The sequence below is a fragment of the Epinephelus lanceolatus genome, chromosome 24 (genome assembly GCF_041903045.1).
Source record: "Epinephelus lanceolatus isolate andai-2023 chromosome 24, ASM4190304v1, whole genome shotgun sequence".
Lineage (NCBI taxonomy): Eukaryota > Metazoa > Chordata > Actinopteri > Perciformes > Serranidae > Epinephelus > Epinephelus lanceolatus.
In genome coordinates, this window is record NC_135757.1 from 121,029 (window position 1) to 148,972 (window position 27,944).

Genomic DNA, 27,944 nt, shown 5'->3' on the forward strand with positions numbered 1-27,944 from the left:
CCTATAATTTCCACCTGTTGTCTATTCCATTTGCACAACAGCATGTGAAATTGATTGTCAATCAGTGTTGCTTCTTAAGTGGACAGTTTGATTTCACAGAAGTGTGATTGACTTGGAGTTACATTATGTTGTTTAAGTGTTCCCTTTATTTTTTTGAGCAGTGTATATACATATATATAGGGTTCATGTTCAATACTGCCCTGTAGGTTAAGTGTAAATTTATTTCTTAGGTATTCTGCAGAGGTTAAGGGTTTTTTAAAGAGGTAAACACACCTTAAAATTAAGACAATAACATTAAATAACCATAAAAGGTAAAAAGTGGGGGTCATAAGGACAGAGGGATGTCGTATGCTGTAAAGCCCTGTGAGGCAAACTGTGATTTGTGATATTGGGCTTTATAAATAAAATTGGTTGATTGATTGATTGATTGATTGATTGAGTGAAAATTACACAATACATAAAAGACTGGATCAAATATAATTTAAATATACGTTCATATATTAAAATCCCCTTAAAATCCTGTTGAAAATCTGTTAATGACTATTTGTTATTTACATGATATATAAAGATGATTCTTAAGGTGTTTATACGAGTAAAACGGGACACTCCTCTGCTTTAATATATTTATTGAGACATTTTAAAATCAGAAAAAAAGCTTTTACAGCATAAACATGAAGCTAAAAGTTCATTCAGGACAAAATTCTCAGGAAAATATCAGAACAACAAAAACAACAACTGAATATTTCGGTATTAATTCAGATTTTACCGACAGCTGCTGAAATCATTCAAAGCAAATATTCTTCAGAACAAAAATAAAAACTCAAAGCTACATAATAAAAAGAGTGAAATTATTTTTAGAGAATAAAAATAAACTTCAGGCTGCGTTATTTTTAATTTTACAGTCAAATCTCAAAGCTGCAACATTTCAGAGTAAAGTTCATAAATACAGAAGAAATATACTGTGACATCATTATTTTATAACTAATTAATTAAAACTTTATTGATTTTAAATTAATTTATTTCAGCTCTTTTTTTTATTTGATCTGTTTAATTCCCTTTTCTGCTGTGATCAAATTAAAATGAGCTCTGGTGAAATGATTTTATCGTGAGAAGCAGCAGGAAGTACAATCTTTGTCTTTTCTTACAGTTTATATTTTATCTGTATTTATTATTTTAACATCAAAGTCGCTCCAGATTTTTATCAAACTAAAGAAACAAAGAAAGACAAGGTTAAAGATAAGATAAAAAACTAAAAGCTGTTGAGTCTGTTTACTTCACGTCTCCGTATGTGAACAACAACGTGTGTGTGTGTGTGTGTGTCGCAGATTAAAGTATCAAAAGTATCAATATACAATATTAAGCTTTCTTTTTATTTATGTGTTTTTATACTCTCATCTGTTTTATACACTTACTGTTTGTTATTTACCAATAAACTCTGTTGTTTACCAATAAACTGTTGTTTACCTATAAAACTTGTTGTTTACCAATAAACTCTGTTGTTTGCCAATAAACTCTGTTGTTTACCAATAAACTCTGTTGTTTGCAATAAACTCTTTTGTTTACCAATAAACCTTGTTGTTTGCCAATAAACTCTGTTGGTTGCCAATAAACTCTTTTGTTTATCAATAAACCTTGTTGTTTACCAATAAACTCTGTTGTTGGCCAATAAACTCTGTTGTTTACCAATAAACTCTGTTGTTTACCAATAAACTTTGTTGTTTGCCTATAAACTCTGTTGTTTAGCCATAAACTCTGTTGTTTATCAATAAACTTTGTTGTTTGCCAATAAACTTTGTTGTTTACCAACAAACTATGTTGTTTATCCATAAACTTTGTTGTTTACCAACAAACTCTGTTGTTTATCCATAAACTTTGTTGTTTGCCAATAAACTCTGTTGTTTATCCATAAACTTTGTTGTTTATCAATAAACTCTGTTGTTTATCAACAGACTCTGTTGGTAACGTAAAATGCTTTTAAGACGTAGTGAACAGACCACAGCAAAAAGAATCCTTTGTTAGATGTTAAAACAGATCGATTGATCACTTTAAAGATCCATAAAGGTTCATTTAAAGAATCACCTCTAACAACCCCTTAACATTTATTATTATTTCCACTTATCTTATTAGTCCAGTCCTCATCTAAAATTAATAAAATGCCTTACAGCTGAAAACAGGACACAATTTAACATTTATAACATTTTAAGGGATTTTTTAAATTCAATATTTAATACTTTACTGTAGGTTAAATGGAAATTTACTTTTTAAGCTATTATGCCAATGTTAAGGGATTTTTATTCCGTGGTTAATACTTTACTGCAGGTTAAATGGGAATTTATTTTTAAGCTATTATGCCAATGTTAAGGGATTTTTATTCAGTGGTTAATACTTTACTGCAGGTTAAATGGGAATTTACTTTTTAAGCTATTATGCCAGTGTTAAGGGATTTTTATTCAGTATTTAATACTTAACTGCAAGGCCCTATTTCAGAGAGCAGGATCAGTGAAAACTCTGAGTTTGTTCAGCCTGAGATGAAACTCTGAGTTTTCTGTTTCACAAAGCCAGTTCAGTGTAACCCTGAGTCAGTTACTATGGCAACATAACCTGCTGAGTCACAGGTTTGCTTCATGTCAGCCTGAGGCTGAGCGTGTAGCAGGAAGTAGAAACATGGTGTGTCCTTTAGTGAATGAAGTGGTGGAGGTTGAGGCCCAGTGTATTCAGAGGCTGTTGTGTAAGGAGAAGGTGATTAGAGCCTGTTTGGATGTCTCCCTGGAGGAGTGTCTATATGAAAGATACTGTTTGACCTCACACTCTATCATTTATCTAACAATCTGTTCCACCCACATATATCACATATTACACATCCTGGATTTACATTATCATCACAGCACATTTTATGCATTGTCCTTTGATTCTTTTCTTTATAACATCAGAGACACTGAACACATCAGAGAGACAGCGGTTTGTCGGCCCGTAAGAAAAGTGTCTCTGGCTCTGAAAAGACTTTGGACCCTTGTTGTGGTTTTCCCTGGACATAAATCACAATCCATTATTAAAGTAATTACCACGGAGCATCGGTGGCTCAGTGGATGGAGCGGATGCCCTGTGATCAGACGCAGCGGCCGCGGGTTCAAACCCAGCCTGCTGTCCTGTGCTACATGTCGTTCCCTCTCTCCCCATAACGTTATGCTGTCCTGACATTAAAGGCAACAAAAGCCCAAAAATAATGTTTAAAAAAAGAACTGCAGGTTTGTCAGTGTTGATGAGAAATGAATCTACGTGGACACATGATGCAGTGATTCATGAATATTTTTCATATATTCAAAGACTCCGCGGTGTAACTGGCTCATTGATGGGACTCAACATCCCATAATAGCTCCATGTGAGAATAAAGGAGATTACATGAAGTCATTTCACAGCAGTTAAATGAACCTCAGCCTAATATTGACAGAATGAAGTCAGTAGAAACAAAACTTTTACCAGTCTGTTTAATATCTGTGTGTTTGATGTTGAGTTTGTGCCCAGTGTGTTTGGGCTCCATCACATTACAGCTGAATAACTTATATTCAAATATATGAACACTGTTAAGATAGAAACATGTTTCTGTGTGTTAGACACATGACCTCATCACATGACATCACATTACCTATTAACTCTGCAGGCTGTTCCCATCACACCTCACGCTGTTCAGCTGCAGCCATTCGCACTCATTAAAATCTCCCACTCAGTTCAAGCGGCTTTCTGCTTTCGGCCACTGAATATCATGTTATCTGCACTCTACTGATGATGTCTGTTGGTGCTCGCCGTGAACACACCTCTCTCAGGCTGAACATACTCACAGCTGATGGAGCTGATGCTGATCAGCTGTTCTGTTTCTCAGCTCAGGCTCAGCCAGCTCAGAGATCAGGCTCAGATTTTGTTGAGCCTGCTTTCTGAAATAGGGCCCTGGTTAACTGTGAATGGATTTTTAAGGTATTCTGCTAAGGTTAAGGGGTTTTCATTCTGTATTTAATAATTCACTGCAGGTTAAGTCTGAATTTATGGATAAATGAATTGTTAAGGGTTTTAATGGCACTCCACAGAGGTAAAGTTTTTTTTAAAGAAGTACACATCCCTTGAAAGGACATTCCTTTTTTTTAAAGGTGAAAATTAAGGGACTTTTTTGGGAGTAAATCGGATGGATAAGTGAACCAATTAAAGAGGGTTCATAAACTAATCCAAAATAATACCTTAAAATGTTACCCTCCTTATTTCTTCCCTTAAAAACACCTTAAAAACATCCTTATATGAGGATGAAGCTGAAGCTATTTGTTTGTTTGCTTGTTTTTGGATCTTGTCTGGGTAAGTACAAACTGTTTATCGTCATGGTGTCGGTGAGACAATGGTGAGGCTGACAGGAAGTGATGCATTAGCGAGGAGGAAGCTGCTGCATCTGCAGAGAGTCATAGGTGTCTCTGGTGACGGAGCTCAGACCCTGGAACATGGAGAACATTATTAATGATGAAGATGACGAAGGTAATGACGATGAAGGTGATGATGATGATGATGATGATGATGAGAGACTGAACTCACCTGGTACACCTGCTCGTTCTTCCTCTGACGCTGGAACACAAACATCAACAATTATCAATAATCAATATCACATCAATGATTAACAAACACCTTCTGTATAACCTGGTTCTATATGACCTGGCTCGGTATGACCTGGCTCTGTATGACCTGGTTCTGTATGACCTGGTTCTGTATGACCTGGTTCTATATGACCTGGTTCTGTATGACCTGGCTCTGTATGACCTGGTTCTATATGACCTGGTTCTATATGACCTGGCTCTGTATGACCTGGTTCTATATGACCTGGTTCTGTATGACCTGGCTCTGTATGACCTGGCTCTGTATGACCTGGTTCTGTATGACCTGGTTCTGTATGACCTGGCTCTGTATGACCTGGCTCTGTATGACCTGGTTCTATATGACCTGGTTCTATATGACCTGGTTCTGTATGACCTGGTTCTATATGACCTGGCTCTGTATGACCTGGTTCTATATGACCTGGTTCTATATGACCTGGTTCTGTATGACCTGGCTCTGTATGACCTGGTTCTATATGACCTGGTTCTGTATGACCTGGCTCTGTATGACCTGGTTCTATATGACCTGGCTCAGTATGACCTGGTTCTACATGACCTGGTTCTATATGACCTGGTTCTATATGACCTGGTTCTACATGACCTGGTTCTGTATGACTTGGTTCTGTATGACCTGGTTCTACATGACCTGGTTCTGTATAACCTGGTTCTATATTACCTGGTTCTGTATGACCTGGCTCTGTATGACCTGGTTCTACATGACCTGGTTCTGTATAACCTGGTTATATATTACCTGGTTCTGTATGACCTGGCTCTGTATGACCTGGTTCTATATGACCTGGCTCTGTATGACCTGGTTCTGTATGACCTGGCACTGTATGACCTGGTTCTGTATGACCTGGTTCTGTATGACCTGGCTCTGTATGACCTGGTTCTATATGACCTGGCTCAGTATGACCTGGTTCTACATGACCTGGTTCTATATGACCTGGTTCTATATGACCTGGCTTTGTATGACCTGGTTCTATATGACCTGGTTCTACATGACCTGGTTCTGTATGACTTGGTTCTGTATGACCTGGTTCTACATGACCTGGTTCTGTATAACCTGGTACTATATTACCTGGTTCTATATGACCTGGCTCTGTATGACCTGGTTCTACATGACCTGGTTCTGTATGACCTGGTTCTATATGACCTGGTTCTGTATGATCTGGTTCTACATGACCTGGTTCTGTATAACCTGGTTATATATTACCTGGTTCTGTATGATCTGGTTCTACATGACCTGGTTCTGTATGACCTGGCTCTGTATGACCTGGTTCTATATGACCTGGCTCTGTATGACCTGGTTCTGTATGACCTGGCACTGTATGACCTGGTTCTGTATGACCTGGCACTGTATGACCTGGTTCTGTATGACCTGGCTCTATATGACCTGGTTCTGTATGACCTGGCTCTGTATGACCTGGTTCTATATGACCTGGCTCTGTATGACCTGGTTCTATATGACCTGGCTCTGTATGACCTGGTTCTATATGACCTGGCTCTGTATGACCTGTTTCTATATGACCTGGCTCTGTATGACCTGGTTCTGTATGACCTGGTTTTATATGACCTGGTTCTGTATGACCTGGCTCTGTATGACCTGGTTCTGTATGACCTGGTTCTATATGACCTGGTTCTACATGACCTGGTTCTATATGACCTGGTTCTACATGACCTGGTTCTATATGACCTGGCTCTGTATGACCTGGTTCTATATGACCTGGTTCTACATGACCTGGTTCTATATGACCTGGTTCTGTATGACCTGGTTCTGTATGACTTGGTTCTGTATGACCTGTCTCTGTATGACCTGGTTCTACATGACCTGGTTCTGTATGACTTGGTTCTGTATGACCTGGTTCTACATGACCTGGTTCTGTATGATTTGGTTCTATATGACCAGGTTCTGTATGACCTGGTTCTGTATGACTTGGTTCTATATGACCTGGTTCTGTGTGACCTGGTTCTGTATGACCTGGTTCTGTATGACCTGGTTCTGCATGTGATCAGACTGACCTCTCGTTTGTTGGCAGGAAGTTCTTTGTATTCTCCGTCGAAGGTTTTGTTGAGACGCTGCGCGTTAAGAGAACAAACATCAGTTTATAATTCGTCCACAGTTCACTTTAGTTTTTATATTTTAACCAGCTGAATAATCATAAACTCACAGAGTACGGGTCCTCCTCTGTTGGCCTGCGGTTCTACAACACATCAGAAAACATTAGGTTCCAACATGTTCTCATGAAACACAGGCTCCATGTTTCAAGGTTCTCAGTTTCAGTTTTACCATAAAGTTAAATATCTCAAGTAAAGTTGCGTACTTAACGTAAAGTTATATACTTAACGTACAGTTATAACATAAAGTTACATATCTAAAGTAAATCTATGTACTTGACATAAAGTTATGTACTTAACGTACAGTTTTAACATAAAGTTAAATATCTAAAGTAAAGTTGCGTACTTAACGTAAAGTTATGTACTTAATGTATGGTTTTAACATAAAGTTACATATCTAAAGTAAAATTGCGTACTTAATGTGACGTTTGGTTGGTTAGGTTTAAGAAGATTAACACGCCGATGTCTTAGATTAAAATAAGCCAAAGTTCACGTACTTTCACTTGAAACACAAACTTCGCTCATGTCAACCTGCGTCATTATACAATCTTTGTCTCGTCACAGTTCTTCACTCATGTCACCACGTTGGTCGTGTGATTGCAGTCCTAACAAGTGTAACATGTGGGTTATGTTTATTAATTTTCCGTAGGTATATGTAGAAACATGAGAACAGTCTGATGGAGAAAGTGTTTATACTGTAAGGTTCTCGTTTGTTTTTGAAGAAGTGAATAAATTAAAACATCAAATTAAGGGTTCTTTAATAAGTTTCAGGTTCTTCAGGGGACATTTAAAGGTACCTGCAGGGGTCTGTCAGGGTTCTATGTTCAGGTTCTTTAATGGTTCCTGACCATGACTCAGAGGTTGTTGTGGTTCTTTTGTTGGACCATGTGGTTCTCTGTCAGAGTTCTTTGATCATTTCATGGATCTTAAGTGTCATGTTAGGGTTCCTCGGAGAACCATGGACAGACCCTGAGGTCATAAAGGCTTCACTGTTGGAACTTCGTCGACACTGTAAGCGTTCCTCATAGAACCAGAGGAGAACCTTTGTTGCAGACACACAGCAGATACAGAACCATAGATGTATAAATGCAGGTATAAACTCACTCTGGCTCTCTCTGGATCTCTCATCAGCGGCTGGTAACTTTCAGTGTCCTGATTCTGCAGATCCTGAACGCATCATCATCATAACATTACACAATGTAAACTTTTACTGTGAAAAACCAAGAGGAAGTCACAACAGGAAGTGTGAACTCACGCTGTAGATGCTCTCCTCGGTCGGCTTCGCTTTGCTCCTGAAGAACTGGAAACAATTTAACATAATAAAAGAGTGTCAGAGTGAGAAGTAGGAAAAGAGGAAATGATGTCAGCAGGAAGTCCTTTCAAAATAAAATACCTTCTCCTTGATGAACATGCCGGTGATGATGAGTCCGTACAGACCCAGGAAACCGTCCAGGATGTAGCACAGCTGAGGGTCGGCTAGCGTTGTCGCCTCTGTGGAGTAAGGACAGGCTTTTATTTTGAAAAGGGGGGGATCTTTTTATTTTTTAAATATTCAGTTTATGAAAAAAACTAAACTTAAGATGCGTCAGAATATTTCAACGTCAAAGTCAGATACGACTCCCTAGATGCATTTCACTGCTGAACATACAATCACAGAGCTGCTTCATGTTCCATATTTAATAATGTGATGTTGAGTGTCAGCTGAGGCTCATGGGTAATGTAGTTTGTAGAGTCTGAATCATGAACTCATAACTAATAAAACAGATGACCATCACTTTAATTATTTTTATATAATTGTAATGATATTAAACAGTAGAAACTCTTCACAGACGCAGTGTGACTCAGACATGAACATGTGGAAAATAACATGTGGGCAGGACTGACAGAGTTAAAACTCATTTCTCTTCACTGGTTTTATTTTTTGTTTTTAGCTTCAGATGTTTAACATGAAATATAAAAATATATCATCTGATGATTACTGATGTATGATATGATGAGTTAGCGCCACACATGACGAACGATGTCATCATGTTATGTACTTAAAGCTACATACTAATCATAAAGTTGGGTACCTAACGAAAGTTACATCCATCCCTCCATCCATTTTCATCCGCTTATCCGGGGAGGAAGACGTCCAGTTCCTGTGTTTAGTTTTTTTTTATTAATGAAGCGTCCTTAACAAACTTCACATTATCACATCAGCTTCACTGAGCTGTCGTCGCCATGGCATGCTCACAGGAAGTGGACTGTGTGTGTGTCTCTGTGGGTGTCGTCCTTTAATCTGATCAACGCAACAGGTTCTTTTGTGTTTTTTTTTTTTATGTTCCACAGTTTTGTTAAAAACCTCCTTTAAAAAGTCTGAAAACAAAGACAAGTTTTAATGAGGAAATATATTAATGTATTACTATATAAATATGTTACTCAGTGATCTAATTGAAACAGCTGAGTCCAGCTGAGATCAACAGTCTCTTTGCAGTGGAGACCTGACTGAGACGGCAGCGTATGAAAAGTGCTGACGTATTGCAGTAAGCGTGTTGTGTCATTTCTGGTGTTTCTGTGACAGCGTCTCTGTACTGCTCTAGCGAACTCTACCAGCTTGCTTTCTGTTTTTTCCTCACTTCAGTTGCTTCAAGTCTTAACCCACACTAGCTCTGTTTAAGCACTTATAGCTCTCCTCCTTCTTACGACTTTCTTGCTAATCTCTTAGCTGTTGTTTGCATGTTATTAGCCTTGTTAGCTACATTAGCTTAACACCCACTGAGGAGAAAACTCTGATCATTGGTAGCTCTATTCTGAGAAACGTGAAGTTAGCAACACCAGCAGCCATAGTCAAATGTATCCCTGGGGCCAGAGCAGGCGACATTGAGTCAAATTTAAAACTGCTGGCTAAAGCTAAACGTAGATTCAGTAAGATCGTTATTCATGTCGGCGGAAATGACACCCGGTTACACCAATCGGAGGTCACTAAAATTAATATTGCCTCGATGTGTGAATATGCAAAAACGATGTCGCACTCCATAGTTTTCTCTGGACCCCTCCCAAATCTGACCAGTGATGACATGTTTAGCCGCATGTCATCATTTAATCGCTGGCTGTCCAGGTGGTGTCCAGCAAACGATGTGGGTTTCGTTAATAATTGGCAAACTTTCTGGGGAAAACCTGGTCTTATTAGGAGAGACGGCATTCATCCCACTTTGGATGGAGCTGCTCTCATTTCTAGGAACCTGGCAAACTTTTATTAGTAAATCAAATCCCTGACAACCCAGAGTTGAGATCAGGACTCAGAGTCGCAGTCCTAAACGCCTCTCTGAGCTTCTAGTTCAGTTACCCAGCAATAGTTTTATACAAACGGTGTCTGTCCCCCGACCACCTAAATTATTTAAATCTAAAATTAAACAAAGAGGAGTTGTGCATAACAACCTCATAAAAATTAAAACCTCTTCTGTGACAGAAAGACAAAACAGGAGAATTAAATGCGGACTGTTAAATATCAGGTCTCTATCGTCTAAAGCAGTGTTAGTAAATGAATTAATATCAGATAATCATATTGATTTACTCAGTCTCACAGAAACCTGGCTGTGTCAAGATGAATATGTCAGTCTCAATGAATCCACTCCTCCCAGTCATAATAATACCCACATTCCTCGAGGCAGCGGCCGAGGAGGGGGAGTTGCAGCCATTTTTAACTCTAGTCTGTTAATCAGCCCTAAACCTAAACTAGATTATAATTCATTTGAAAGCCTCGTTCTTAGTCTTTTACATCCGACCTGGAAAACCTCGCAGCCACTTTTATTTGTTATAGTGTACCGTGCTCCTGGCCCGTATTCTGAATTTGTATCTGAATTCTCAGAGTTTTTATCCAGTTTAGTTCTTAAATCAGATAAAGTTATTATTGTAGGCGATTTTAACATTCATGTCGACGTTGATAATGACTCCCTGGCTACCGCGTTTATCTCATTAATAGACTCCATTGGCTTCAGTCAGGGTGTACATGAACCCACTCACTGTTTTAACCATACCCTCGATCTAGTTCTGACGTATGGAATTGAAATTGATAACCTAACAGTCTTTCCACAGAATCCTTTGCTATCAGATCATTATCTGATTACTTTTGATTTCTTTTTACTCAATTACACGCCACTCAGCAACACTTACTATGCTAGATGTTTATCAGATAGTGCTGTCACAAAATTTAAGGAAATGATTACTCCATCGTTAAATTTAATACCAAGTCCTTCAGTAACAGAGGTTTCCTGTGCCGACTTTAACCTCTCCCGAATTGATTATCTTGTCGATAGTGCCGTAGGCTCGCTGCGAACAACACTTGACTCTGTAGCTCCTCTTAAAAAGAAGTTAACAAAGCAAAGAAAGTTTGCTCCTTGGTATAACTCTCAAGCCCGTAAGTTAAAACAAATATCGCGAAAATTTGAAAGGAATTGGCGATTAACCAAACTGGAAGAATCTCGTTTAATCTGGACAGACAGTCTCAAAACGTGTAAGAGGGGCCTCCGCAATGCCAGAGCAAACTATTACTCAGCATTAATAGAAGACAATAAGAACAACCCCAGGTTTCTTTTCAGCACTGTAGCCAGGCTGACTGAGAGTCAAAGCTCTATTGAGCCTTGTATTCCTTTAGCCCTTAGCAGTAATGATTTTATGAGCTTTTTTAATGACAAAATTCTAACTATTAGAGGCAAAATTCATGACCTCCTGTCCTCAGATAGTACCTATCTAACCTCAAACACAGCTGTAAGACCTAATATATATTTAGATTGCTTCTCCCCAATTTCTCTTCAAGAATTGACCGCAGTGATTTCTTCATCTAAATCATCAACGTGTCTCTTAGACCCCATCCCAACTAGGCTACTTAAGGAGGTCTTTCCTTTAGTTAACACTCATACACTGCCTGGCCAAAAAAAAAGTCACCACCAAAAAAAAAGGTCAATATTTCGTTGGACCGCCTTTAGCTTTGATTACGGCACGCATTCGCTGTGGCATTGTTTCGATAAGCTTCTGCAATGTCACAAGATTTATTTCCATCCAGTGTTGCATTAATTTTTCACCAAGATCTTGCATTGATGATGGTAGAGTCTGACCGCTGCGCAAAGCCTTCTCCAGCACATCCCAAAGATTCTCAATGGGGTTAAGGTCTGGACTCTGTGGAGGCCAATCCATGTGTGAAAATGATGTCTCATGCTCCCTGAACCAGTCTTTCACAATTTGAGCCCGATGAATCCTGGCATTGTCATCTTGGAATATGCCCGTGCCATCAGGGAAGAAAAAATCCATTGATGGAATAACCTGGTCATTCAGTATATTCAGGTAGTCAGCTGACCTCATTCTTTGAGCACATACTGTTGCTGAACCTAGACCTGACCAACTGCAGCAACCCCAGATCATAACACTGCCCCACAGGCTTGTACAGTAGGCACTAGGCATGATGGGTGCATCACTTCATCTGCCTCTCTTCTTACCCTGATGCGCCCATCACTCTGGAACAGGGTAAATCTGGACTCATCAGACCACATGACCTTCTTCCATTGCTCCAGAGTCCAATCTTTATGCTCCCTAGCAAATTGAAGCCTTTTTTTCCAGTTAGCCTCACTGATCAGTGGTTTTCTTAAGGCTACACAGCTGTTCAGTCCCAATCCCTTGAGTTCCCTTCGCATTGTGCGTGTGGAAATGCTCTTACTTTCACTATTAAACATAGCCCTGAGTTCTACTGTTGTTTTTCTTCGATTTGATCTCACCAAACATTTAAGTGATCGCCGATCACGATCATTGAGGATTTTTTTTTTCCGGCCACATTTCTTCCTCGAAGACGATGGGTCCCCACTATCCTTCCAGTTTTTAATAATGCGTTGGACAGTTCTTAACCCAATTTTAGTAGTTTCTGCAATCTCCTTAGATGTTTTCTCTGCTTGATGCATGCCAATGATTTGACCCTTCTCAAACAGACTAACATCTTTTCCACGACCACGGGATGTGTCTTTCGACATGGTTGTTTAGGAAATGAGAAGCAACTCATTGCACCAGTTGGGCTTAAATAACTTGTTGCCAGCTGAAAGATAATCGCCCATGCAATAATTATCCAATAGGAGGCTCGTACCTATTTGCTTAGTTAAATCCAGGTGGCGACTTTTTTTTTGGCCAGGCAGTGTATATTAGATATGATCAATATATCCTTATTAACAGGCTATGTACCACAGTCTTTTAAGGTAGCTGTAATTAAACCGCTCCTAAAAAAGCCCACCCTGGATCCAGAGGTGTTAGCCAACTATAGACCAATATCTAATCTTCCCTTTATGTCAAAGATCCTTGAGAAAGTAGTCGTAGACCAGCTGTGTGATTTTCTCCAGGATAATAATTTATTTGAGGAATTTCAGTCAGGATTTAGAGTGCATCATAGCACTGAGACAGCACTAGTTAAAATTACAAATGACCTTCTGATTGCTTCAGACAAAGGACTCTTCTCTTTACTTGTTTTATTAGATCTTAGTGCGGCGTTTGACACAATTGACCATCAAATTCTGCTACAGAGACTGGATCACTTAATTGGCCTAAAAGGTTCTGCACTAAGCTGGTTTAAATCTTATTTATCTGATCGTTTTCAGTTTGTTGACGTTCATAATGAATCATCCTTATGTACTAAAGTTTGTTTTGGAGTTCCGCAAGGTTCTGTGCTCGGACCAATCCTATTTACTCTAAATATGCTTCCTTTAGGTAACATCATTAGAAATCACTCTATAAATTTCCATTGTTATGCGGATGATACACTGTTGTATTTATCTATGAAACCAGAAGAAAGTAATCAATTAACTAAACTTCATAACTGCCTTAAAGACATAAAAACCTGGATGAGCACCAATTTCCTGATGTTAAATTCAGACAAAACTGAAGTTATTGTTCTTGGCCCCAAACAACTCAGAGACTCGTTATCTGATGACATAGTTTCTCTAGATGGCATTGCTCTGGCCTCTAGCACTACCGTAAGAAACCTCGGAGTAATATTTGATCAAGATTTGTCTTTTAATTCTCATTTAAAACAAACCTCACGGACTGCATTTTTTCATCTGCGTAATATTGTGAAAATTAGGCCTATCCTGACCCGAAAAGATGCAGAAAAATTGGTCCACGCTTTTGTTACCTCTAGGCTGGATTACTGTAACTCTCTATTATCAGGTAGCTCTAGTAAGTCCTTAAAAACTCTCCAGCTAATTCAGAATGCAGCAGCACATGTACTAACAGGAACTAAGAAACGAGATCATATTTCTCCTGTTTTAGCTTGTCTGCACTGGCTCCCTGTAAAATCCAGAATTGAATTTAAAATCCTACTGTTAACTTATAAAGCTCTAAATGGTCAAGCTCCGTCATATCTTAGAGAGCTCATAGTGCCATATTATCCCACCAGAACACTGCGCTCTGAGAACGCAGGGTTACTCGTGGTCCCTAAAGTCTCCAAAAGTAGATCAGGAGCCAGAGCCTTCAGCTATCAGGCTCCTTTCCTGTGGAATCATCTTCCTGTTACGGTCCGGGAGGCAGACACCGTCTCCACATTTAAGACTAGACTTAAGACTTTCCTCTTTGATAAAGCTTATAGTTAGGGCTGGCTCAGGCTTGCCCTGTACCAGCCCCTAGTTAGGCTGACTTAGGCCTAGTCTGCCGGAGGACCCTCCTATAATACACCGGGCACCTTCTCTCTCTCTCTCGCTCTCTCTCTCTCGTATCCTATTACTGCATCTTGCTAACTCGGCCATTCTGGATGTCACTAACTCGGCTTCTTCTCCGGAGCCTTTGTGCTCCACTGTCTCTCAGATTAACTCATATCACAGCGGTGCCTGGACAGTGTGACGTGTGTGGTTGTGCTGCTGCCGTGGTCCTGCCAGATGCCTCCTGCTGCTGCTGCCATCATTAGTCATTAGTCATACTTCTACTGTTATTATACACATATGACTATTGTCACACATGTATACTGTCAGATATTAATACATACTTTCAACATATTGTACCACAGTAGCCAGAACTATAACTATAATATTATTACTTTCAATAATGTTGTTGTAAGCTACTGTTATTACCTGCATCTCTCTCTGTCTCTGTCTCTGTCTCTCTCTCTCTCTGTCTCATTGTGTCATATGGATTACTGTTAATTTATTATGCTGATCTGTTCTGTACGACATCTATTGCACGTCTGTCCGTCCTGGAAGAGGGATCCCTCCTCAGTTGCTCTTCCTGAGGTTTCTACCGTTTTTTTTTCCCCGTTAAAGGGTTTTTTTGGGGGAGTTTTTCCTGATCAGCTGTGAGGGTCATAAGGACAGAGGGATGTCGTATGCCGTAAAGCCCTGTGAGCTAAATTGTGATTTGTGATATTGGGCTTTATAAATAAAATTGATTGATTGATTGATTGAACTGATGGCTCTGAAATGAGGCTGTTAAAGCTGCTGTTCTGTCTCTGGATTAATACACACACACTCAGCAGTATCATCGGTGGTTTTACTGCACATTTTCCTCAACACTGTTAAAATACAACAGTTATTTATTCTGACAGGAAGCTTAAGAAGCTCCTGATACCTGCTGATCTAATTTGGTTGTTTATATATGTGTTATAATGATGTGGTGAACAAAGTGGAGGTGTTGAGAGTAGATGAAGTGTTTCTGTTTCCACTGATGCTGAATAAAAATGTTTTTTTTATCTGTATCTGTGTAAAATCACAGGTTATATAAATAATTATAACAATGTGTTGAATGAAGGTGAGGCATTCAGTTTGTTTCGACTGGCGCTGAATAAAAATGATCATTAAACTGAGTCACAGTAAAAATACAACTCTGCGTCAGTGTTTCAATGTTAACGGAAATCTGAACGTTAAAAAATCTTCATGACTCAACAAGAGTCTGTTTCTATTCACTGAGTTTCCTACAGACCGTCACCATGGTCACACAGACAGAAAAATCAGGGTTCATCACAGTAAACCAGTCACTTTACAGGAATTTACCCTTTAAATTACCCTTTAATTTACCCTTTGATTAACCCTTTGAGTTACCCTTTAAGTTATTAATTTACCCTTTAATGTCCTCAAACACACTGTCACCACCTCACTGAGACTGAAACCCAAAGTTCATTGCAGTAAACCAGTCACTTTACAGGAATTAACCCTTTAATTTACCATTTGATTAACACCTTTAATTTTAAACAACTGAGGATTAGTTTAAAAAAATGTTAAAGAAATAAAAATCGTACATTTCAAGAATAAAGTTGTAATTCCACAAAGTTGAAATTTTCTGGGATTAAATTCGTAATTTTAGGGAAATAAAGTCACAGATTGAGAGCAGAAAGTCGGTAACATGGTATGAAATGTGACAGTGTGTACAAACAGAGTTGGAGTGACAGTAATTCAGATAGTGATTTAAGGGTAATCCAGCTCTTTATAAGGAGCTGACCTCTGGTTAGTTTTGTCCTCGTCCTGGTGATGGGCACATCTGGGTGATGTCAGTATATGTTGGCTGTTTTTCCTACAGCTGCAGAGTGATGCCAACACACCGTCTAAAATACTCAGTAAAGTACATTTGTATTTGAGTAGATGATCTGACTGAGGTGTGTGTGAGGGCGTGTGACGTTCACTGTCGATCAGAGTTTCTCTGAGTAAACTCAAACATCACAGCTGATAATAAACTGAGTAATGAACATTTACTGTAAACAGACTTTTTAATTTTTGATCAGAAATGTGTCATCAGAGGTTTTTTTCCACTTCAAACAGGTCGAGAGGAAACTCAGTGTTCATGACTAGCTCTGAACAACGCCTCAAATACTTCCTGTATGAAACTAACAAAATAAAAACATGTCTGTGTCTCTAATAATCAGCTGCTGCTGCTGCACGTCTTTAATGCCACAGTATTTATTCTATTTTATTTTATCTGTGCACCTGCAGCTGGTGGTTTAAAAAATAGTAAAGTCCAGGACCTGACGGGTTCATTAATGACTTCTATAAACACTTTAAAGACGTACTCCCCTCCCATGTCCCAGCACGCTCTGCACTAACACACACCACCGCCATTTTGAAGAGAACCAACTGTAGTAGAAGAAGAACATAAGATATCTCCGTACGCTGATGATGTGTCACTCTATTTAACCGAACCCACAGGAACTAAACCGTCTCTTCTCATCCAGTGTGGAGACGACTCAGACTGTAAAGTTATTTTCTAATGTAGGTTGAGAATGGTGTCCGACGGGGAAAGACAGGGATAAGATGTACTGACGCTGAGTGACAGACCTGTCAGTCTACGTGTCATTCTCTTCTGATAATTCTGATTCAAACTATTGTAGTTTTATTTCTCATATCAATGGTAACCATGGCAACAGGAACAATCCCTTTTTGTTCTAGTCACATGTTCAACACACAGTTGCTGAAGACAAAAATTTAGCTTGGACTAGTCTGGAGGAATACGCCTCAACTCGTGGAAAATGGGCGTAGCCAATTCCATTCTCTTTCAAACATAGCTCGTTTGGAACAGCCAATTGCGGAAAGGGGGCGGGAGTTGTGAGTATCCACATGAACTGGGTGCTACATGTAAATAGAACCGAAGGGAAACACTTTTCACGGGAGCTGTGGAATAAATAAAAAGCTTTATCATGACCGAAAAAAGTTTAATAAACAATCGACTCCAAAAATTTAATTTTGTTAGAATGTAACGTTTTACCATCATGAATGTTATTTGTGTTGTGGTGTATTTGACTCCATACACAACCCTACCATAACGTCCAGTCATTCATTCCTCAGTCCATGCGAGTTTACAGAAGCTCGCTCAGGAGAAAGAAGAGCCACAGAGCCGACGATGCATCTGCCTCATCATGACAGAAAGCTGTTGCTGTTTGTGTCAGACAAACGTAAGAATACAAGGTGTAATACAACATGCTGCAAAACAACAAATCCCTAATCGCCATCTCCGGCCAGCAGATTGGTTAACTTTGGCCAAGTTTGGTATATAATACTCTTGCCATAGCCCGTTGGCAGACACGCAAGCACATTCTGTCCCTTCACTAAACTTGGTAAACATAGCTTCTGTAGTGGTTTGAAAGCATAAGGCCTCATTTACACTGCAAGCGATGCGTTCGTGTAGCGGCCGCAAAAGGGTCCACAAGCGTAGCGGCAGCACACGTGTATTCACACCAAAACCAAAAGACGCGTCGTACAGCAGCCACTGCTGTCCCGTCAAAATACAAACCACACCTGAACAGTTGGTGGCAGTAGTTCACCGTGTTTGCAAATCTCCAATAAACCCCAAAGAAGAAGAAATAAGTTCAGACCCAAAGGGTGGACAGGTTCGCGCACCAGTGATTATTCCAACGCTTGGAGAAGTAATATTTAGAACTACAAATTGGTAAGTAGTCTGTGTCTGCTTTGTGTTACTACTAAACACGAGTTTGCGTTTGTTGTGACCTCTCTCGGTCACTGTAGATGTCGATGTTTTGTTGAATACCGTGACCATTCGCTCGCAAAAAATCAGCATCTCCTCTATTTTCGAGTTTGCTCGTGAAAGCAGCACAACTCCAGCAGCGCGTAGAACAGATGCGGTGTGAATGCTCTAACCTGTTAAAATGCTTTCTACATTTGTGCCCTCAGGAAGAAGGTGGATAAAAATATGTCCTCAAAAACCATGAAACAAAAGTCACAGTATACTATGCTTTTTAATGTGTTTTTAAACATGTTTTTTTACATGCTTTTTAATGTGTTTTTTAACGTGTTTTTTTTACATGCTTTTTAACGTGTTTTTGTTACATGCTTTTTAATGTGTTTTTTACATGCTTTTTTACTTTTTAACTTGTTTTTAACATGTTTTTTTACATGCTTTTTAACTTGTTTTTTAACGTGTTTTTTAACTTGTTTTTTAACGTGGTTTTTTTTATTCTTTTTAATGTGTTTTTTACATGCTTTTTAACTTGTTTTTTAACGTGTTTTTTTTACATTCTTTTTAATGTTTTTTACGTGTTTTTTTTTACTTTTTAACTTGTTTTTAACGTTTTTTTACATGCTTTTTAACATGTTTTTTTAAATGCTTTTTAATGTGTTATTTTAACGTGTTTTTTTACATGCTTTTTTAATGTGTTATTTTAATGTGTTTTTTAACATGCTTTTTAATGTGTTATTTTAACTTGTTTTTTACATGCTTTTTTAATGTGTTATTTTAATGTGTTTTTTAACATGCTTTTTAATGTGTTATTTTTAACCTGTTTTTTTACATGCTTTTAAACTTGTTTTTAACGTGTTTTTTCACTTTTTTACATGCTTTTTAACGTGTTTTTTAAAATGCTTTTTAATGTGCTATTTTAACGTGTTTTTTTACATGCTTTTTAATGTTATTTTAACATGTTTTTTACATGCTTTTTAATGTGTTATTTTAACATGTTTTTTTAAATGCTTTTTAATGTGTTATTTTAACGTGTTTTTTTACATGCTTTTAAACTTGTTTTTAACGTGTTTTTTCACTTTTTTACATGCTTTTTAACGTGTTTTTTAAAATGCTTTTTAATGTGCTATTTTAACGTGTTTTTTTTACATGCTTTTTAATGTTATTTTAACATGTTTTTTACATGCTTTTTAATGTGTTATTTTAACATGTTTTTTTACATGCTTTTTAATGTGTTATTTTAACATGTTTTTTTACATGCTTTTTAATGTGTTATTTTAACATGTTTTTTTTTACATGCTTTTTAATGTGTTATTTTAACATGTTTTTTTTTACATGCTTTTAATGTGTTATTTTAACATGTTTTTTTACATGCTTTTTAATGTGTTATTTTGATGTGGTTTTTTTTACATGCTTTTTAATGTGTTATTTTGACGTGTTTTTTTTTTACATACTTTTTAACGTGTTATTTTAATGTGTTTTTCATACACACAACGTCTTAATGTAGAGAACAGCCTGATGCCAGATACCCCTGAAGGTATTTATCACCCTTTGTAAATGTTTCTCCATAAAATACTCAGATGGGATCATGGACCTGAGTCACCATAAAAACCTATATTTGACCTGCCAAAGTAAATCTCATCAGTGACCAGTAAAGTCTGTCATAAGAGTTTTATATATAAGCCACACGCTTTAAAAATGGTCTGAACACGAACATAATTATTGACATCAGATCCTACAGATCATTTTAACGAATAAGAGACAGGAGGTCATTTTCCCAACATCTGAACTCTTCAGACATTTACCACAACAACAGAAGGAAACACTGAAAAACTAAGTTCAACAGATTCAACAGGTTCCTCACAGAAATACAAACTGAGGATAGAAAAGTAATCAGTAAAGTTCATCCCTCTCAGATACTCTGAACAAACTACAGCTGACAGATAAATGAACTCTTATCCCCTGACACCTGTAATGAGGAACATGTGACGACTGGTTCTGGAATAATATCTGACAAGCGGTTAAATGTAAAGTTATACAATATTTACAGACCCCACAGTAACAGCTCAGTGGGCTCCTCCCAGTTCAGTCAGGTGCTGGAGAAAATGTGTCCCACAGCAGACCCAAAGGTTAGTCTCCTCAGAGTGATCTCTGAAGGGACTGAGGGGGGATCCTCTCTGGGGCCGCTCTTTGTTCATTACAGTTCTGCTTTTAACACCTTGTCCCCAGCAGGCTGGTCACAAATATGCGAGGCCTGGGTCTCAGCAACCAACTCTGCCTGTGGATTAAGGGCTTCCTCAGCGACCGCTCACAATCAGTGAAACTGGGCACTCGCAACTCTTCGACCCTGACCTTCAGCACTGGCGCACCACAAGGCTGCGTACTGAGTCCCCTCCTCTACATGTATGACTGCGCACCAGCTCACCCCACAAACTCAATAATCAAGTTCGCTGACGACACAACAGTGGTGAGGCTCATCTCAAACGGCAGTGAGGCCGCCTACAGAGATGAGGTGCAGAGACTGACTGTGTGATGTGCAGACAACAACCTGTCTCTCAACATCAAGAAGACAAAGGAGCTAATTACAGACTTCAGACAACATCAGGATGAGCTCCTGCCACTGACAGTAGGGGGAGAGGAGGTGGAGAGGGTGCCCAACTTTGAATTCCTGAGCCTCCACGTCAGCGAGGACCTCAAGTGGTCTGTCAACTCTGCTACTCTGGTCAAGAAGGCCCAACTGAGACTTTACCCACCTCTCTGCCAAACATGTATTTAAGGGTCATTTTAAGGGTAAATCATCATCGTGAACAGCTGACGGAGGTTTAAGAAAAGTGTCAGTTTGTGTCAGTGGTTTCAGAGTCAAACACCTGAAGTCAAATCCAGGACACCACCTCAGACTCCTCCTCCTCCTCCTCCTCTCTGGTTAAATCGCTGGGCTTCACGTCTCATCAGTGTTCGGTTGTTATCGCAGACGCAGCGGGTTGACAGATACACTCACAGTCTAACAGACTGAACATGATTAATCTTTAACAAGGTGTGAACCAGTTCTGAGTTCAGCAGCAGCTTTCGTCTCCATGACAACGACCAAAACCACCATCTCTTTTTGTTTCAGTCAGACCGCAGCCCGGGTCACATGATCACATGATCACAGCTTTAAAGACAAACCACACAGCTGCTTCCTGAACCGATGATGCCTCGCTGCTCGTGGTCGAGTCATCACAGCTGCGTCAGACTCAAGTATCACTTCACTTCCACTATTATTTACTTGTTTATTTAGTTACTTACTTATTAATTTATTTATTCACTTATTTATTTACTTATTTATTTATTTTTAGAACTAATTTTATCACTGTATATTTCCTTTTCTGAGGGCGCTCCTTCAGAGCACCTGAAAGTCTTGGTATGTGAATCGGAGCCCACTCAGGGCGGCTGTGGTCCATCCTCTGTCCCTCCATTTGTAGAAGTTGAAGTGAAACAGTTGTTATGAGATAATACTCAGCTTCACCTTCAGTAAAGTACGGTGTCCCACAGGGATCCGTTCCTGTTGTTATAAACCCAGCTAAGATTCCTCTGTTCACAGACGACACTGCGATTACCCACCAAGCTCTGCGACTGATGCGATGCAAATGACACAAAATACTTAAGTATAAAGCGAGTAGCGTGATTTCACATCCTAAAGTTATTCGTGAGAGCGCTGAACTTCAGCAACTGATTCACACCACGATAGCCAATCAGCATTGACATACTCTGGGAACGTATGACGCTGACCTGTGGGAGTTCACTCATCGATCCAGCAATTATAAACACACATATGATGTCATTTGTGCGTATGAAGTGAGTCAACACAAAACACTGTAGAGTACAAACTTCTACAGGTAACACGATAACGAGAAAATTCACTTCCTGTTTGATGTAAACTGAACATAACTTTTAATCTTTGCAAGTTTGAATTCAAAATAAAGATTCACAATGAGTTTAAACAGGACACAACTGTAACGTTCTGTAACGTTTAAAAACACCGCTGTAACGTTTCTCTGTAACATTACAGAACGTTACAGAGAAGTGTTACAGCGGTGTTTTTACCACATAACAGGACGTTACAGAGAAACGTTGCAGTAATGTTTTTACCACATAACAGAACGTTACAGAGAAATGTTACAGCGGTGTTTTTACCACGTAACAGAACGTTACAGAGAAACGTTGCAGCAATGTTTTTACCACATAACAGAACGTTACAGAGAAATGTTACAGCGGTGTTTTTACCACGTAACAGAACGTTACAGAGAAACGTTGCAGCAATGTTTTTACCACGTAACAGAACGTTACAGAGAAGTGTTACAGCGGTGTTTTTACCACGTAACAGAACGTTACAGAGAAACGTTGCAGTAATGTTTTTACCACATAACAGAACGTTACAGAGAAATGTTACAGCGGTGTTTTTACAGCGTTACAGAACGTTACAGAGAAACGTTACAACTATGTTTATACAACACTACAGAACGTTACAGAGAAACGTTGCAGCGATGTTTTTACCACATAACAGAACGTTACAGAGAAACGTTACAGCGGTGTTTATACAACGCTACAGAACGTTACACAGAAACGTTGCAGCAATGTTTATACAAAGCTACAGAACGTTGTAAAAACACAGCTGTAACATTTCTCTGTAATGTTCTGTAGCGTTGTATAAACATCGCTGTAACATTTCTCTGCAACGTTCTGTAATGCTGTAAAAACACAGCTGTAATGTTTCTCTGTAACGTTCTGTTGCGTGGTAAAAACATTGCTGTAACTTTCTGTTAGGTTGTAAAAACACAGCTGTAACGTTTCTCTGTAAGGTTCTATTACATTGTAAAAACACTGTTGTAACGTTTCTCTGTAACATTTAATCTTGTCACCGATCTTTGGTCTGAACTGCACTTTACAGAGTTCAAACTTACCCTTATAAAGACCCTTATCTCTCAGGTTAAAGGTGTTTCGAGATGTTTCTCAGTCACTTAATGGCCTTTAATCTCATTATTTATTTTACGGGATAAATCCCTGAAACCCCCTTAAAAATCCCCTTATTCTAATATTTCACTGGACATTTTCTCTGAACAAAATGTTTCTGTAAATTATTGTTATTATTACTGTTGTTGTTGTTAATTTCTGTGTAAATAAAAACACTTTAATGTCTGTAGCTGTTGACGCTTCTCTGCTCATCTGACATGTTGTTTTAATGTTTATCAGGTTTTAAAGGTAAACAAACGTTGACAGGAGTTTAAAAGTCAAAACTGAATTTGTGACACACATGTATAAAATATGAGATGAACACTGAGCTGTTGCACATGTGTCTGAGAAACACGCCTGTAACATGTGACAGGATTTATCTTCACATCTGTTATAAATACAGGTGGGTCATCACGTCCTTCATGAGGTCACAGAGGGGGCGGAGCCTGTGTTAGTTTCATAATGAACAGCACAGAGCGCGCAGAGGATCCACAGGTGCACTCAGGACGTCTGACACACTGAAACATATCAACACTCACACACTGCTCTGATACCCGGATTTATTGATCACAGCGTGACGTCTGTGTCATATTTCAAACTGTGGAAGTCGATGTCTGAAATGATTTGTTGGTGTTATGTTTAGGTGATCTGAAGAGTTGCTGCCTCGTTCTGACATTTCTTCTTTTAACTCATGTTCTATGTCAACAGGTTTATTTACAACTGATGTAAAACCGTCCCCAGTCTGTTTAAATAAACCAGTAATGAACCCAGTTTATTTCCAGTGCAGGAACCTCCACACAATCAATAACACAACCTGTCCTCCTCCTCGTCTATATATCTGACAACAATAAAAACTGATTAAAATCTGTGCTCAGCTTGTTCCACAAATCACTTCACTTTAAACGCTGCTGCGGAAACACAGAGCGTTGATGTCATCTGCCAATAAAACTCATTTTAATTTCCTGGACACCATACACACGTATCATTTATGGTCCCAACACTGACCCCTGTGGGACCCCACAGTTATGTCTCACAAACAGCTGCCTGTGTCTCACACAGTTTTGTCAGTGCTATGTCATGGCTCATGGTTTCATGGTGTCACATGCTTTAGTTAAATCTATAAACCCTGCAACTACAGAATAAACCCAGTAGTTTCCTCTGTTGGTTCCATTAATAAATTGTGTTTGCTGACTGAGTGCAGATCACAGCAGCTGAACGTTGGGTAACGAAGGCGGGCTGCGGCGTTTCCTCTGACACAGTTTGAGTCTGAAACTTCTGAAACACTCAGTCTGTGGTTTGTCAACATGTTCCGTCAGTAAAAATGTGTCTGAAGATTTAAAGTCAGATGGAGGTTTAACGACAGCAGCAGCAGCGGATTGGAGCTGAGACGCCAGCCGCCATCCTCCATCCTCCAACATGGCCGACACCAACCTGCTACCTCTGCTGTCGTTGTTGTTTCGATCGTTTGAGACCTCAGAGCAGTTTCCCCCCTTTAATCAAAGTTCACACAGCTTATTAAATATATATTAACTTAACTTTAAGACTAATGTTTGTGATGTTTTCAGAGCAGGTAAAGTTCCTGTGATGTTCAGAGACGTGTCAGGACGAAGTCACGCCGTCTCAGCAGCAGCTGCATTTATCTTAAACATCTCGCCATAAAGTTATTTAAAACATAATGAGTCGTATTTAAATTTAATTTTTCTTCCTGTTTGTGATAAACTTAATTTCAAAGGTTTCATAACTAAAGTTGGAGGTGAAGCAGTGAGACAGGAAGTGGAGACATCTTTGAATCTTTAACACAAGGTTATACACCATTTGAGTCGTCCTACCTGCCAGAGGTACAGTGGCGGCAAGTAGCAGCAGGAGGACACACGTCCACGTCTGGAGCTCCATTTTCAGTCAACTGAACCAAACGCTCGTCTTCTTCTTCTTCTGGTGTCATCTGTAAGTGGAACAGGAAGTGGTGAGGAGCTGCTGTATGGCAGGTGACACGCTCTGTCGACTCCCACACATCACATCTCAACTCTGTGTTTTCTTACACGTTTATATCTGTCGTCTGACCTCAGGGTGAGATCTGACAGACCAGAGGACAAAGACAAAATGTCCTCTAAGACAGATTTATGATTTTAACCTGTTAAATAAACTGATTTAAACTCTGTCACACAGACACAGTGCCGGTGTTTGAGCTCACTGTGATGTCACTTCCTGTAGAATCTTCTAACGTCTCATATCTGTAGAATCTGTAACAGGCTGAAGTTAAATTAACTGAAGCATATGAACCAGAACATCTGATCACAGCATGGAGACTGTGTCGTAATATTAAAGGTTTATAAATGTAGAAACATGGTCAATCAATCAATTCAATCAATCAATTTTATTTATAAAGCCCAATATCACAAATCACAATTTGCCTCACAGGGCTTTACAGCATACGACATCCCTCTGTCCTTATGACCCTCACAGCTGATCAGGAAAAACTCCCCCCAAAAAAACCCTTTAACAGGGAAAAAAAAAACGGTAGAAACCTCAGGAAGAGCAACTGAGGAGGGATCCCTCTTCCAGGACGGACAGACGTGCAATAGATGTCGTACAGAACAGATCAGCATAATAAATTAACAGTAATCCATATGACACAATGAGACAGAGAGAGAGACAGAGAGAGAGAGAGATGCAGGTAATGACAGTAGCTTACAACATCATTAATGAAAGTAATAATATTATAGTTATAGTTCTGGCTACTGTGGTACAATATGTTGAAAGTATGTATTAATATCTGGCAGTATACATGTGTGACAATAATCATATGTGTATAATAACAGTAGAAGTATGACTAATGACTAATGATGGCAGCAGCAGCAGGAGGCATCTGGCAGGACCACGGCAGCAGCACAACCACACACATCACGCTGTCCAGGCACCGCTGTGATATGAGTTAATCTGAGAGACAGTGGAGCACAAAGGCTCCGGAGAAGAAGCCGAGTTAGTGACATCCAGAATGGACGAGTTAGCAAGACGCAGTAATAGGATACGAGAGAGAGAGAGAGAGAGAGAGAGAGAGAGCCCGGTGTATTATAGGGGGGTCCTCCGGCAGACTAGGCCTAAGTCAGCCTAACTAGGGGCTGGTACAGGCCAAGCCTGACCCAGCCCTAACTATAAGCTTTATCAAAGAGGAAAGTCTTAAGTCTAGTCTTAAATGTGGAGACGGTGTCTGCCTCCCGGACCGTAACAGGAAGATGATTCCACAGGAGAGGAGCCTGATAGCTGAAGGCTCTGGCTCCTCATCTACTTTTGGAGACTTTAGGGACCACGAGTAACCCTGCGTTCTCAGAGCGCAGTGTTCTGGTGGGATAATATGGCACTATGAGCTCTCTAAGATATGACGGAGCTTGACCATTTAGAGCTTTATAAGTTAACAGTAGGATTTTAAATTCAATTCTGGATTTTACAGGGAGCCAGTGCAGAGAAGCTAAAACAGGAGAAATATGATCTCGTTTCTTAGTTCCTGTTAGTATACGTGCTGCTGCATTCTGAATTAGCTGGAGAGTTTTTCAGGACTTACTAGAGCTACCTGATAATAGAGAGTTACAGTAATCCAGCCTTGAGGTAACAAAAGCGTGGACCAATTTTTCTGCATCTTTTCTGGTCAAGATAGGCCTAATTTTCACAATATTACGCAGATGAAAAAATGCAGTCCGTGAGGTTTGTTTTAAATGAGAATTAAAAGACAAATCTTGATCAAATATTACTCCGAGGTTTCTTACGGTAGTGGTAGAGGCCAGAGCAATGCCATCTAGAGAAACTATGTCATCAGATAAAGAGTCTCTGAGTTGTTTGGGGCCAAGAACAATAACTTCAGTTTTGTCTGAATTTAACATCAGGAAATTGGTGCTCATCCAGGTTTTTATGTCTTTAAGGCAGTTATGGAGTTTAATTAATTGATTACTTTCTTCTGGCTTCATCGATAAATACAACTGTGTATCATCCGCATAACAATGGACATTTATAGAGTGATTTCTAATGATGTTACCTAAAGGAAGCATATATAGAGTAAATAGGATTGGTCCGAGCACAGAACCTTGCGGAACTCCAAAACAAACTTTGGTACGTAAGGATGATTCATTACGAACGTCAACAAATTGAAAACGATCAGATAAATAAGATTTGAACCAGCTTAGTGCTGAACCTTTTAGGCCAATTAAGTGATCCAGTCTCTGCAGTAGAATTTGATGGTCAATTGTGTCAAACGCCGCGCTAAGATCTAATAAAACAAGAACAGAGACGAGTCCTTTGTCTGAAGCAATCAGAAGGTCATTTGTAATTTTAACTAGTGCTGTCTCAGTGCTATGATGCACTCTAAATCCTGACTGAAATTCCTCAAATAAATTATTATCATGGAGAAAATCACACAGCTGGTCTGCGACTACTTTCTCAAGGATCTTTGACATAAAGGGAAGATTAGATATTGGTCTATAGTTGGCTAACACCTCTGGATCCAGGGTGGGCTTTTTTAGTAGAGGTTTAATTACAGCTATCTTAAAAGACTGTGGTACATAGCCTGTTAATAAGGATATATTGATCATATCTAATATATGAGTGTTAACTAAAGGAAAGACCTCCTTAAGTAGCCTAGTTGGGATGGGGTCTAAGAGACACGTTGATGATTTAGATGAAGAAATCACCGCGGTCAATTCTTGAAGAGAAATTGGGGAGAAGCAATCTAAATATATATTAGGTCTTACAGCTGTGTTTGAGGTTAGATAGGTACTATCTGAGGACAGGAGGTCATGAATTTTGCCTTTAATAGTTAGA

General features: G+C 39.2%; 1 protein-coding gene across 1 annotated transcript; it reads right to left on the reverse strand.

Moving 5' to 3' along the window:
* Nucleotides 1-611: 611 nt before the first annotated feature.
* On the reverse strand, nucleotides 612-25,154 carry cd247 (CD247 molecule). The gene is made up of 8 exons (XM_033615662.2): nucleotides 24,965-25,154; nucleotides 8,137-8,234; nucleotides 7,999-8,043; nucleotides 7,848-7,910; nucleotides 6,797-6,829; nucleotides 6,648-6,704; nucleotides 4,570-4,599; nucleotides 612-4,471 (listed from the first exon to the last, which is right to left on the reverse strand). Exons 1-8 carry the CDS (start codon nucleotides 25,026-25,028, stop codon nucleotides 4,406-4,408), a joined length of 456 nt encoding a protein of 151 aa, XP_033471553.1. The 5' UTR covers nucleotides 25,029-25,154; the 3' UTR covers nucleotides 612-4,405.
* Between the last annotated feature and the right edge of the window lie 2,790 nt (nucleotides 25,155-27,944).

Coding starts and splice junctions, on each gene's coding strand:
- cd247 (XM_033615662.2), bottom strand. CDS start 25,028: ATGGAGCTCCAGACGTGGACGTGTGTCCTCCTGCTGCTACTTGCCGCC. Junction 8,044..8,136: donor GCATGTTCATCAAGGAGAAG/GTATTTTATTTT, acceptor AATTGTTTCCAG/TTCTTCAGGAGCAAAGCGAA. Junction 6,705..6,796: donor CAGAGGAGGACCCGTACTCT/GTGAGTTTATGA, acceptor CTTAACGCGCAG/CGTCTCAACAAAACCTTCGA.